The following is a 14,727-nucleotide window of genomic DNA, read 5'->3' on the forward strand; positions in this document are numbered from 1 at the left end:
ATATTTTTTTTGCTAAGGACCCACGAACAGACTTTAGTATTAACTACTTTTTTATTTATTAACATAGGTTTATCAATTAAACTTCTTAACATCAGAGGGAACTTATTGTAACATTGATAAATAAACTATATAACCAATCCAGTGATACATCTCAACACATCAAACTATACAACTGAGATGCCATCGATAACTTCTAGCATCTGATGATATATCGTCGGATCTAATGTTATATGTTAAATAAGTTAAATTGCTCTCAGTGTACAGAGTGTACGTCACACGACCACGACATAACGAAAACAACCGATTGCGGGTGATGTCTTCTATCTTTCTTATCACCTATAAAATCGTTATAGTCAATTAGTAAGAATATGTTTTGACTTATTTTCAACAGCATTCGATGAATTTTAAAACAATCTTTCGATATACGCAAAAATCATAATTACACTAACACAATTATTCTCTCTCTTTCTTCATTTTTTCTCGTTTTAGCATATACTTTTTTTGTTGTAAACAAACAAATTATCTTCGCTATTGTAATAATGTACCTCTCTTTTTAGCAGTCGTTCAGCTGCTTCCTACTGAAAATGTTCGATTTAAATCTAAAATACCTTCAATTTAATGAAAGTTCTTTTGTTTTTACTAATGCTTCTTATTTAAAAGAAGTCCGAGACACATTAAATTCAATCTAATGAATTTCATTTTGTACAATGTAATAAAATAGTTTACAATATCTCTAATTTAATAGAAATCCAAATTATAAATGTATACTTTTCAATACTCCGAAGGTACCTTATTAGGTTTACCTATTTACGCATTCATATATCCAATTTAATGGATATCCAAAATAGACGAAGATATATCTCCAATTTAATGAAAATCCAGAGCACTACATATCTGTATTATCTGTATATAAAAGAAAGCCGTATCAGTCACATCACTCACAACTCAAGAACGGCCGAATCGATCTGACCGAAAATCGGTGGGCAGGCAGAACCAGGAAACGGACATAGGATAATTTTCACCCCGCTCTCTACCCTTTTTATTCCGCGCGGACAAAGTCGCGGGTAAAAGCTAGTTTTAGTTAAAATGATAGCCGATTTTCAAAATACGGCCTGTACCTGTCATTTTACGTGAAATACTTAGTTGCAGTTAATAGATAATAGACCCATATTTCGTATGACACTGTCTTAGATCCTAGAACGATTCGTTGAAGAAGATTCACAAATACCTTTGCCAGAAATATAATTATTTCTGAACAAAATAAATATGTCAGTTGATACTTATTGTAGCATTTGATGTGTCTCGTTACAGAGAATATTTGATGACCAAATAGTGAGTAGATTAATATAACAGATTTAAAACATCTTTACAAATAAATCAGGCCACCCGTTGACCCCGTCTTTTATTGACGTTCCTTACACTTATGAAGATTGATATTGTAAGTACACGAAGGTATAATAATTTACAATAATTTCAATCGCTTTTTTTACAGTTAGCTGTAATAATTTGTAAATATTATTAACAATTAATATTTTTGTGGACTAAACTTTAATAGACAAATATAACGACGGCGGAAGTGATATTGCATGCTTGCAATAAATCATCATTACTATTTTACACGTATACAACTTATAAAATCGGATAATACTGTAAACTAATGTTCCCCATATCATATTGTCATCTTTCTTCGATTATGAAATCTATAATAATTGTACTCTACTTTTAAGCATAAAATTAAATATCTTGATTGCAATGTTTTAATTTACACACAAGTATTTTATTACTTAGGGCGCAAAATACGGACATAGTTACCAATTTTCTATTTTGTTTTTTTTTTTTTTCACCTCGTCGCCATTTGTAGGACCATAGGGTCCCTAAAGATGATAAAGGACAGACACTGGCTCACCACTACCACACTGGAGCGCAGGCGCACGTCCGCTTCGTACCGCGTTCGTCACTCAACTACCCAGAGACAGCTGTCCCTCCCAGTGTGGTACATGAGACAGTGAATTGTATCTATTCCATAGACACAAACACTACAGTATGTGTCCTATTTCAGTCTTTGCCAAACAATTTTATATGTCGCCATAATTCTGCCCTTGCTCGTGGGAAAAAGGCCACATGAACTTTGTGAAAATACAACAGGTAACAAAAATTTATCAAATTCCTTCAGTCAAACGCCAAGCAAATTACTTACGGCACGCAATTTGATTTACGTCAGTTTGAACGAAGCGATTTTATTTGCTAAAGCTGAGCAGCTTAGTGATTTTGAAATGATTTTTTTTAGCCCAGTCTAAAAGTTTTCCTTTTATGGGGTAGTGGTGTGATTTATGACAACACCAAAATGTACGTTTTGCTGAATTTTAAAATATAAAGTGCGTGAACTTTTTTAGTATGGTGCGCAAAAAAGGTTATGTCTATTGTGATCTTCTATAGCTTTATGAAAACAAATGGTTTTTGTGTGTAAAATACGATTTAAATTATTAAATGAATTGAATTAATTTGTAGTTGGTATTGCAGGTAAAAGTTTATTCAATAAAAGCTTATTCCACGCTGTAAATTGTATCATAAATACGAGGGAGGTTATATGAAAATCTTATCAACAAGGCTATCGGAATTTATCAGCCAACAGACCGGTAGAAAATGTTATCTCATATTCCAGCATTTTGTGAATTTCTGAATTTACCTTATTTAGAAGTATTTCCTTCTGATAGTCGTAACTTAATCATTCTTCAATATTATTATTATTTAATATAATATTTAGAATTACTACGCAAACGAAACTTTATTAATATGATTTTAATAAGTTGCTTTTTTAAAACAAATATCGAGCGTATCTCTATCTAAAAGGTTGGCAACGCATCTACAGTTCCTTTGGAGTTCAGGGTGTCCATGGGCGTCAATGATGACCTCGGTGTTCCCACGCTCGCTTGCATCCTCCTTTTAAAAAAAAAATATGGACTACTGCAATTTTCTTGCGAGTAGAGTTATAGTTAAAGACAAATATAATTAAGTAAAACCGCTGTTGGAATGAAGCGAAATTGTGGACAGTGTAGTTTTTTAACACTTGTCAAAATTCAACAATGTTAATTTTATTTTTTTATTTATTAATATTTTTTGAAGGAAATTCTTCAAATTCAAATACAAGAAAAGTAATAAGAACGTGTCGATAGCACTATTAACTAGTAGAGTATCAAAAGCGGGGCGTAACAAACCTAAGTCCAGGATTACCTTCAGGGGCTTCGCACTGCAAATTGAATGAACGCAAGAATTTCTTCGCGGCCCAAAATAATACTACAAAAATAGCCTACGCAGTCTCGCCTAGAGGGAGGAAATGAAAAAGCGGCCGGTGTGGGACGACCCTTTTATATCATGCGAACAATTCAATGTCGGCATCGCAAACATTTAATCAAAATGTTACATACAAATTGATATAAAAAGCGTATCTTCAGATTTACGACATGACACACCAATCAGAAAGTTTGCGCTGAGGATATCGTGGCGTGCTGTTTGAATAAGTCGACAAATGAGCTTGACGCCACTTATAAATAGATATATCACGCGACTAAAGTAATCCGTGTTGCCGTACTAATGTATGCATTCCTTTTCCCTTTTGTTTTGTTATGTCATGTGTTATTATGTCGGTACTATGAAATAATACATACAAGTTTAGGCAGATCTGTCATATTCCGATGGCTAAATACCATATTACAATGCTGAGAGACCTCTGAGTCAGATTGGTTTGAGGTGGAAGATCGATAGAAGAGGTGGCTTTGATTGTAGTTGTTTGTAGACCAAAGGTCATTTTGGATCGCCACACCAGTTTGTTTTAACGACACTTCCAATAAGTGTAATTAATAAAGTAATAACCAATTATTACTTTATAAATTTTACATTCATAGGTATCATTCATCTATTGATTTTCAATTTCTGTGTAGATAGGTGTAGGTACAAAGTTAGGTAATTTTCAACAAAGTGAGGATTTGGAAATGTCTGCCCGAACCATTAAACCACGTTCGTTCGCCTTCACTAAAATATTCCCATAAAAAGTAATGGGTGCAAAAGCAATAAATTTTGAAGAGAAATTTAAATTTGCGTCATTCCTAAAATGTGATATTTGCTCTTATATTTTTTTTTAGATAGTACTCGAATCTCTGAACGATCACATTAGTACATTGTTGGTATGAGTAGGTTAATAAGGATAGCACCTATCTTTCCAGGGATGTACTCAAATGTAAGTGTAAAAAAGTGTGAGAGGGGCGCAAATTAATTATATAAAGTAACGCAGTCTCTAACAAAGTACTCTAGAGAAGTCCAACTGGAGCCTTTTAGTAAAGAAAAATAGAAATGCAGTTAAAAATATTGCATTAGCAACATTTTCCTCTATTGCGAACCTTAATATAGTACATCGCAGCACTTAAAAAGAAAAAATGGAAAAAGTGTTAGTGCTTTAGGCGGCAGTATTTAAAGTGAGTGAACCACTCGTACGTGTTTGTATGGCATCGTCTGTGCGAGCGGCTCTAGTTTACATTACACTATGAACAATAGGCGCATATGAGTACACTTGTGCGCGGAACTTAGCTAACATTGCAGCGCTTGGAGGCAAAAACACTGAAAGGATTGAGAGAATGTTTGCAACAACATGCAAATGAAGCGATAAAACCGTTTTTCAGCTACAAAATCCTAACTCGAGAGAGATTGGGATTTCCGGGGTCAAAAGCGACTTACGTCGGACTCGCACCGACAAAAATTCTAATGAAGCGAATATCCTTATTTCTACATATTCTAATAAGTCATTTAAGGCTTTATGTATAGATCTTTGCAAAACATTTCCAGTTAAACGGGGTTAAAGTTACAGAGTAATTTGCGGAACAATTTCCTAGCAAAGCAATTACCCGTTGCTCCCTCACTAGGGATCAAAGACTAATGGGCCCATACGTGCTGCCCCTGCCTAGTAGTTATACGGATAAGTTACTACTGATTTACAGCCTGTCAAAACGATGCGTCCGTCATTTGTTGGTAACATTACTATTCACATCATTATCTTTTGTGACTTTGACGCTAAAAGTTCCAATACATACGTAAATCTGCCTTATACTACAATTTAATAAGAATTTGTTAGTAAAATTACCCAGATATTTTTTAGGACGATGACTAGCAATTCACTTGAGAGCTTTCGTTTTCTTAAATCTTAATACGAGTAATTGAAGGTGCGATAAAAAATACTGATCAAAAACTATTGTATAACTATATACTAACTATTTCTCTCTAAACATTTCAGAGCACTTTGAACGCACTGAAAATAGTTTGATTACGATAAGAGGGAGGCGAACTCGTCCAAAGCTATTAGCTCACGACGACTTAACAGGTTACGTCTAATTTCGCTGCGTAATTATTTGAATAGATGATTGCTATTGTTCTTAACCAAAGTACATACTTTGACCTAAGCTTAATCTCATGGACCGTGTTATTTATTGTTGGGATTAAATGGTGAGTATCGTAAAACATATTTTCGACGTTACGATAATATTACTTTTATCTTGGTGTACGAGTACATTCCTCAGTGTTCGGTCTCATTCTAAATCTCTGTTAAGGGTTCTTCTAAGTAATCTTTACATGACTCTGAGTACGACGGAAAGTAATAGTTAATTACTTTAACTGACAATGCACCTGCACTAAAAATAATTTTAAACTGGCATTTTATTAAAATAAACATGTATGTTGCTCTCTGTTGTTGATACATAAAATTTGTTGGTATTAAAAATATTTTAAAAAAATTGGGACAGTAAAGGAACGGCAATGTTATTCCCGGCGGGCATCCGTCGTGTGCAGGCAGGGGTAAGCGACGCGGAATGTCGGTAGCAACCGCCGCACCGCCTGCGTTAGTAAAGACCTTAATTTATGCACACCAGGTCACTGCGGCACCGACTCTACGCAAATCATATATCAACTCACACGGATTTAAAAATAGTAAGAAAAAAATATTTTTGTAATTTCAGCGTCGAAACGTCTCTTAAAGTACATTTTTCTCTCATACTTTGTCATACCAAAAAACTTTTTTAAACTTTAAATTACTTAAACAAAATCACAAAAAAATTGAAACGGTAAACTAAGGGTAAATCAAAACATTTTTAATAGAATATATACGATATCGTTGCCTAAAGTTCTCTTCTAAATTTGATGCCGGGGTCTCACTATCTTAAACTTACGCCTCGTTGCCTCCGTCTCCAATTTAAGCACGCCGTTCCGGTAATACAAAGTAACGACCGACAGCACTTTATACAAAGGAAAATTTAAGGCTAAATGTATTTTTTATATTAAAAATCTATTTTCAAAAGAGTTTATTTAGTATCTGACGAGTTTAATACTTGATTTTATATATTCATTTATTAAGGTAACATGAAATAACAAAATACTATGAGAAACTTCTTAACTTTTTTATAATGAAACAACTTATATTCGTTGCAAACAATTCTTAGCGCGACATTTCCTTTCATTATAAATCACAAATATTTATTTTCTTTGCAAAAAATTAAAGCGAGGACCGAATACCTAAGACTCGGCAGTAAATACAAAGTTTTATCGTACGCCTTCAAAGCTACTTTGTAAGAAATGTTCGTTGACCTCTCACTTACACCAAATCAATAGACGCTTAATTTTCATTACACAATCTGTATTTGCTTCATTTTACTATACCTGAAGCCAATTCAATTTAAAATGTATTCAGACGGCGCAACCGAAATAATTGCTATTTGGCGGCTACCGAAATATTGGTTAGTGAGGTCATTTATTTTGAAATCTGGTACATATATTGAAATTTATGTTTCAAAATGTTCAAATACAATTTGAATATAAAATTCAAATAAAATGTCTATAACGAGCAACAAAATGATGAATTAGATTAAAAAAATATTACGAAGTGCCATTTCATAGATAATTTAGAAATAGCAAATAACTGTACTCGGTAACCTAATCCGGAAGAATTTCCTATATAATCCAAACGATTTGCTCTATTTATAGTTATAAACAACGATGTATGAAAACGATTAAAACTTTCACAAATTGATATACTTAAGCCACGTTATTTTAAGTCTTCTTATCGCATTTTATTACTAGCTGATATTAAGGATAGATGTATATATACCTTTATGCGTTAAGAATGAATATCTAAAATGCCAGTACGTCTTATGACACCTGTAATGTTCGTAAATAAATGAGAGCAGGAGAGTTAGCGTAGGTGAGCTTTTCCGAGTTATAAAGGGGAGTGGGGAAGGTACGTTTATATGCGGCCGTGCGCTGCCACAACAGAGGTGTTTTGACGGAAGTCACAATTTATGGCCGACCGTGTTCAACGCCGTAACCATTGAATATTGCAACCGGTACCACATACTGACACACCTCTGCAACTTCTGAACGCTGACGAACAATTAAGAAAATTAATTTATTATTATGTGAAAATGAGTTTATTATTATTATTAATAACTAAGATTCGCATTACACGGCCAACTTTATAAGAGATTTTGAAAAAAAAAAGATTAATTTCATGAACTTGTTTTAATCTAACGAACAATTACGAAAACAATTATTCGCACAAATGTTTGGTAAACAAATAACGTTAGTAATAGCCAATTCGTTTAGCATTCGGACCGCTTCATTAGTCAATACATAAGTAGGTTCGCGTTCATTCCGTGTCTACGATTTTCTTTCTTACATTTTATTTGATATTTGCAAAATAATTAAGATATTTTCTGAAAATAACGTGATTTTCTTGACTACATATTCTTAATTTCTACGGAGAAAACATGTTTAATATGTGTACAGTTGCTTCTACCCATCAGCAAGACAGTTTTACGACGCAATCACTCAAATGTTGACACAAAACCCATACCAGGAACATTCTTGAATCCAGTCTGTGGCAGTATAACAAATTTATTACACGTAAAAACGGCCTTAAATATAGCACAAAGAAAAAGATTTATGTCCAAGTCAAAATGATTGTAATCGTAAAGGCGTGCGTCAATATTATGAACAATTACGCGCGGCTCAAATAAAATTAATTCGTTTCTAGGTTGAACTATTTCTAAATATTTTATTATTTTATATTACAAAATCCAAAATAATCGTGATGAATATCAGATATAAGTCACGAAATGGGGCGATCCCATGGAAGCGAGGCGAGGGTGGCCTTTGTTGGCTTCCTTTGTTTGTTGTCACACTGAGTTCGGTAATAACGTTCGAGCATTAAAATTCGGGTCAGGTTGTTGACTCAAATTTATGAGGGCCTTATAAATTAGTAGCCTTGATTTAGAGTTTATATTAAAATACCCAATAGACCTATTAGAATATTGCTCAAGATTACTTTTAAAATTTTTCGTATATAATGATTCATAAGAAAAGGAAAATAGAAAACCGAATATATTTCTAGTACATATACATACAAAGGCATAAAAACAGAGATAAAACTATCCTGCTCTACAGTACTGGGCTACAGATATTGTCTGAACTTTTTCTTTACGGTAGTAAAAGGAGTAGGAAAACCAGTGATTGTCCCATTTCATCAGCCTTTTTCGAAAATAATCCCAACCAAGTACATCTGGCGCAAATACGCTGCATCTGTACTGTAAAATTCATATCGATCAAGTCGATCCATTTTACTAGGTACAAATAGTTTTACTTACATCCTGACCCTGTCTATTCGTATGTAGTTACAATATTAAATTTCAAACAACGGAAACCTTAGAAGCGTCCGATAGCTCACCAATAATTGTAATGTCCTTTGATTGTTCCAGTGTAGTAATAAAAAACTACTAATGCGAGTTAAAATGGGTTCACAAATAAAAAAAGTTCTTTTACAAGGTGTCTGAGAAAGACATAAACAACGGAGTACTACAGATACTTTGGTCAAAAATATGACTTACGCAACTTACCTCTATCTAAAGTTGCGTAGTTTAGGCACTAGAGGATCATCAAAGTTCAACTACTTTATATTTATTCAAATGTCTTGAAAAGCCTACAATAGATTCTATTCATATTGAAGTCATGGTTTTTATTAATTAAACTATATCTTTTGGTGGAACAAAGCTTTATTCGCGAATATCAAAACCATATTCAATCATATTTTCGCAACTGTCTGTACAGTCACTGTCATTTTTTTTCAGATAGAGCGATGAATTATTTAAGATTTATGTTCTCTTGTAAATTTTGGCAATGGCAAACGGTTTTATCACTGATGAATATTTTCTAACCTTAACTGCGGGACTATGAGATAAGATTAGTGAAATATGATTTAATAGTTTTTTTTATATTTGACTTTTCTAGCCCCTAACATATTTTATAACAAAATCTTTTTAAAATTCTTCGATATATTTGAATAAATGTACTTAAATTAATTTGTAAACTTCGAAGACCTGTAGCGCTTAAACTACACATCCTTGGCTGGGGTAAGACGACTACGGAATCTGTGGTACTCGCTGTTCCCATCTTGTCCTGAAACCCTTTATATTCTACTTGTTATTGCTAGCCATAGCATCTTATACTTAGAGCTTAATAGCTTATTTAATATAGTGAAGTAATATAAAACAAAACATCAAACAAAGATACGTTGCCTCGCAATTGAACGCACAAATATTAGGTGTTCGTGACTAGTAAGATTATCAAATTTGCAAAGTTCACAAAATAATAGCGCTGCCGTTTCGGGATATAAATTGAGGAAATTGAAATGTGAAAGGACGTTTCATTTTGTCATGTTTGTTTATGACAGTTATATAAAAAATTTTAGACAATGGACAGTTGATAGACGTTTTGATTAATTTGTATTCACATACCTATAACTAAATAAAAAGGCTTGAAGTGGAAGTTTCGTCTGATGATTGTGCGTTCCGGAGGCCTAATTTTAGTCCTCTTTCTCTTCCCACTGATTTCTTATAAGGAAAGGATGAGATGCAAAAATTGGGGACTTCTATGGTCAGCGGTCGCTTCGCGATTTCGGAGAATTCAGTAGACCGCTTGCTCGATTGCCACCTTATAATATAAAAAAAAGTCATCGGAGTTGTTATTCTTATTTAATAATATTATAAATGCTAATGTTTGAATGGATGAATGATTTTTGTTTCTAGGTATCTTTAGAACGGGGAAACGGAAATGAAATTTGAAATTTGGCAAAGATGTAGAACATAGTCTGAAAGAACACATACGCTACCTACGAGTATTCTCCCGGAAATGTATATGGTTCCCGTGGGATACGTTAGATTAACATATTTACGTGGTAACTCCGCGAAGGTTCGACACATCTTATTGATATTTGGTATAGGTATAGAAAACAGTCTCAAATAACACATAATACAAACTACTTTCCATCGTGTTTTTTTTTAATACTGTGCCGGCGAAGGGCGTGCAAACGTTACACTAAATTTTAAAATTTAGGTAGTTTTAAGTCCAATATTTATGTAGATAAAGTTAAAAAGTTACGAGAACTCGTTCTATTTTACATTTTATGAAATTAACACCGAAACCGTATTGAATTCGAAAATAAGTTTGGATCTAAAGCATAAACTTTATACTATCTCTACAATGTCGCTCGAACTACATTGCGGTTCGTTAAATGTTATGACGTCACGTGTAATAAAATTCGAAGTACTGAGAAAATGGTAGCAAAAATATCTACTTAGAAACTGACGTATTAAACTAAGTATAAGAATAATTTTATTCATTTTGGTTTTAGGTCCGTCCCTGCCTAGTTCAGATACTAAGAAAATTATTTTTAGGTTATAAAAGATGAGACATGTGTTGTTCAAACCAACTTAGCCAGGAGATGTAAGAAACGATTTTATTTTCAAATTGAGATAACATGTAAGTATTTTCATTATTGCATACGTAGACTATTTAGGTAGTAGTAATACCTCAATACAAATGAAATATATTTGTCTATGTTTATCATTTTGCAGTTGTTACTGACCTGCGGCCCGAGCCTCCTTGCAGGCAAGCACCATGCTGTGGCGCACGTCAGGGTTGTCATCGGCGATGGTCTCGCCGACCGCCACGAAGCGCTCCACCGCGCAGCACACCGCGGCGCCCACGCGCTGCACCGCCGCGCCACCTGCCGCCTCGCCGCGCGTCGCCACCAGGCTACTGATCTAAGACAACATTTGCTTCTATTAAAAAAAAACTAATCATTTTCAATAACTTAAACTTTTGAAAAGGTAAAACACAATAGTCGGCAAAGGCCAGTGTGCCTAAATATAAAATATTCTCAAAGTGAAGCACATCTTGTGTCAATTTTTACCATTTTTTTCTCTACATATTGCAGAAGATAGGCAATGTGCGAATAACTTCTGTTATAAATAGTCATTAAAAATGTACAAGTTCTCATATTTTACAACTCATCAAAACATTATTTTTCCTTACCATTGTTTGTTGTTCTCTATTGACATACATATTATGACATAACCAATAAGCTCATACTTTGTCATCATTTCAATACCAATACAATTTACTCTTGAAATATTTTAAGAACTTACATATAAATATAGCTACGTGTCCTCCGTGGTAAGAAGAATTCCGACTTACTTTGTCACCAAAATAATACGATCACGTTCCGAGATAAATTCCCTGAATGAATGCATTAAAAGTGGGACATATTTAATTTCCATAAAGAAGTGCGGGCCGCATTAAGGTCTAGTAAACAAGACTTATTTTACCGGGCTTCAGTCACAGAAGCTGTTTCTACAATTTAGTTTACGGGCCACTGTTGCACAATATTATTTAAATAATTTTTATGTTACATAGTTAAAATAAAAACGCATATTTAAACTATAACTTCGAGTAAGGAAAAAAATTATCACTTAACCATAAATTCATTATAAATTAAAGAGTATGTCGCGGAATTTAAACAATTGAAAGAAATTGTTACTATGTTTAACCACAGCGACTAAGGTGAATCGCTTGCACTTTCTTCCATAAAAGGTTACTTATGAATATTGTAACAAGACTATCTCCGTGCGCAATATTTTTCTATTTAATCTTATATTACCACAGTATTTAAAGACCGACGACTTTCACAATTGATCGCATTACAAAGACCGAGTTATTCTTGGAAGCATGTCAACTAGCCTTTTATCATACTTGTAAGTGTTGACATACTTAATTTTTTGCACTTTTTAAGTTATTTATGAATAATTTATTAGCATTATGTAAAACTTCTTAGATGATTATTCATATAGGCAACCTTATAAAATGTTTCTAATAAGTTCATAAAGTAGCAACTTTATTTTTGTTTTTCTTCTTCTTCAGTATCATGTTTTGAAATAAAATATATACGTTGCACGGGTTATGTTTAACTATCATTAACTCTTGTCTTGGTTAAGTAATTTTACTTTTAACCGTGTTATGCTAATTACAAAAAAATAGTGTTAATAAAATTAATGAAACATGACAATAGATTTTTATGGAAAATGCTAACAAAAGCTCATTAATTAATCTCTTATTGTAATAGTCCTTTCTACCCAAATTATGATGGAAAATAATGAAATGTGTAAAGATTTACGTAGAATGTATTTCATGTAAATATTTATAACTGCTACGTTCCCCGTTCGTGCCGTAACAATAAATGTACAGGCAATTGGATTTAGAGCGTCCAACCTAAACGAGATTGCAGTACCTACGTGCTTTCCCTTTTTCTTCAATTCCATGTGATATTCGTATCTCTAAATAAACACCATTTCCTACGACAGAAGTTTTAATAGCAAAATTTTAAACTACAATCATTCACTAAAAAATCGATCTGAACACTTGACTACCCATTGGTAAATATTATCTGTGTAGTATTTTATTGTTAAGGATTAGAGTTTAGACATGCATCAACTCAGTATACATAACATCAGATTTTTACGTAATACAAAAAGATCTTCCTACCCTCATGTTTCGGTGCTTTGTAAAAAAAACGTTGTCTTCCCTTTTTTTTTAATTTAGTCCATTATTTAATGCATACGCAATAATATGGCTAAAATAAAAATAATAAAAGGTAGCCTTCAATATTTCCGTGTACATCAGCTGCCTTATGTTACGTTTAAAAGCCAAAATGGTCCAGCCGTTCCAGATGACCCGGAACAAACGAGACCTTGCGGACAGCCAAAAATTTTAAAAATTTAAAAAGAAATTCGTTATCAGCTACTTATTTCTTTTCTCTACTAATTTTATTATTATGTATAAATGGCACCTGAGTTTGACTATTTAACTACAAGATATTTGTAAAACTTATTTATTACTAACTTGTATAATCGCATAAGTTAAACCTGTTAACTTAATGACTGCATCTAAGTAAAACATATCACTTTAAATTTTGTAATTAATTAAATATTGTCAAATATTGTTTGAACTTTTAAGTAAATTCAATGTGTGAATAAAAATAAATTTACCATTCCACTTATTTACTAACGACATAACTTATGATTGATAAATTTACAAATTACCTAATCTATTATGAAGTTATGATCAAGGTTGCATTCTTTTACTAAACTTTTTACGTACTTTGTATTTAAATATTTAATGTAAAGAAATATTCTTTCGCATTTTCTACCAAATGGTAATTTTTAATTTTAATTCAAAACTATCGATTGACGTTTGTTTTACAAATCAGTTTGGTAAGACGTCGATCGTGAAAGACGCAGCTAACAGCAGTGAGGCTCACCACGTGTTCCGATCGAGGTTGGACCATCACGCGATCTTCTTCCACACCTGGGGCACTTGTTGCGTTTTATTTTGATTATATTCAATTGTGATCGTGCAGCGACGAGCTTTCACCTAAAATATTCGAATTGGCGGTTTATCCTCTCTACTAACGTACCTGGGGCTCCCGGCGCGCGTACTCATCGTCATCGGAGAGCGTGTCCATATCGGACGAGCGCGCGTCGAGTGTGCGTGCGGTGATCGCGCGTGGATGACGCGCTAGCTGTAGCGCGGGCGCGGACGCGCACGTGCCGAGTGGGCCAAGTGTCGCTGCGGCGCCGCGCCGCCCCGCTCGCGTCCGACGCGGCACTGCCGCTGCCGACCCGGCCATCGATCTGCGCCCGCCCGCCCGCGCTCCGCACACACACCGCATCAACTACACGTGGTCGGCCGTCCCGAAACTTACGCAAACTCGCACTTAGCATCACTCTTTTCTACCTCATTATACCATGACCTCACTTAATAATACTACGGACATGCCCTAACTTAATATAAGAACTTATGTCTTACAGTTCTATATTGGAAAATAACAATTCTCGGATGGGAAATTAACGGCGTTTGAAAAATGCGCCATCACGAAGCGTACTTACTGCGATTGCGCGATGAATAAGCAACAGATAGTCGTCGGGCGGGAAACTTCAGCGTCATGTGACGCAAAACGCCACTGCGACGTCGCGAGCCAACGATTGCACGAATCCCAAAATAATAATACGACTTTGGATACGGCGTAAAAGTCAGCGAATCATTGACGACGTCAGTGGATTAACGCGATGCAAGCTTCATGTAGAGCGTCACGGGCGCAGCGAGCGACTCGCGCCGCTGCGCTCAGTGCCGATGGCGGAGGGTTGCAAGTGTGTATAGCGTACCTGTCTGATGAGTGGGAGTAGCGTTTTCTCGATGGTGCGCGTCTTTATTTGAGAGAAGTCGAGTTCGGGCGAGCCGGCGGCCGCCATGGCTGGCGCGGGCGCGACTGCGCGGGCGTCGGGCGTGGGGCGCGCGTGCGCC

The 14,727-nt window shown here is 34.7% G+C and overlaps 1 protein-coding gene across 4 annotated transcripts in view; it reads right to left on the reverse strand.

Moving 5' to 3' along the window:
- Positions 1-14,675, reverse strand: part of LOC106709080 (alpha-catulin) — a 66,700-nt gene extending 52,025 nt beyond the window's left edge. For 3 of the 4 annotated variants that reach the window (XM_014500769.2, XM_014500770.2, XM_045680499.1), the window contains exons 1-2: positions 14,589-14,675; positions 10,955-11,132 (exon numbers count right to left, since the gene is read on the reverse strand). In XM_014500769.2, coding sequence (XP_014356255.1) covers positions 10,955-11,132; positions 14,589-14,675 — 265 coding nt within the window. Of the gene's footprint in view, positions 1-10,954; positions 11,133-13,840; positions 14,017-14,588 lie in introns of those variants that run through there. The other variant, XM_014500771.2, reaches the window with a different exon arrangement.
- Between the last annotated feature and the right edge of the window lie 52 nt (positions 14,676-14,727).

Source organism: Papilio machaon, chromosome 2 (assembly GCF_912999745.1).
Source record: "Papilio machaon chromosome 2, ilPapMach1.1, whole genome shotgun sequence".
Classification (NCBI taxonomy): Eukaryota; Metazoa; Arthropoda; class Insecta; order Lepidoptera; family Papilionidae; genus Papilio; species Papilio machaon.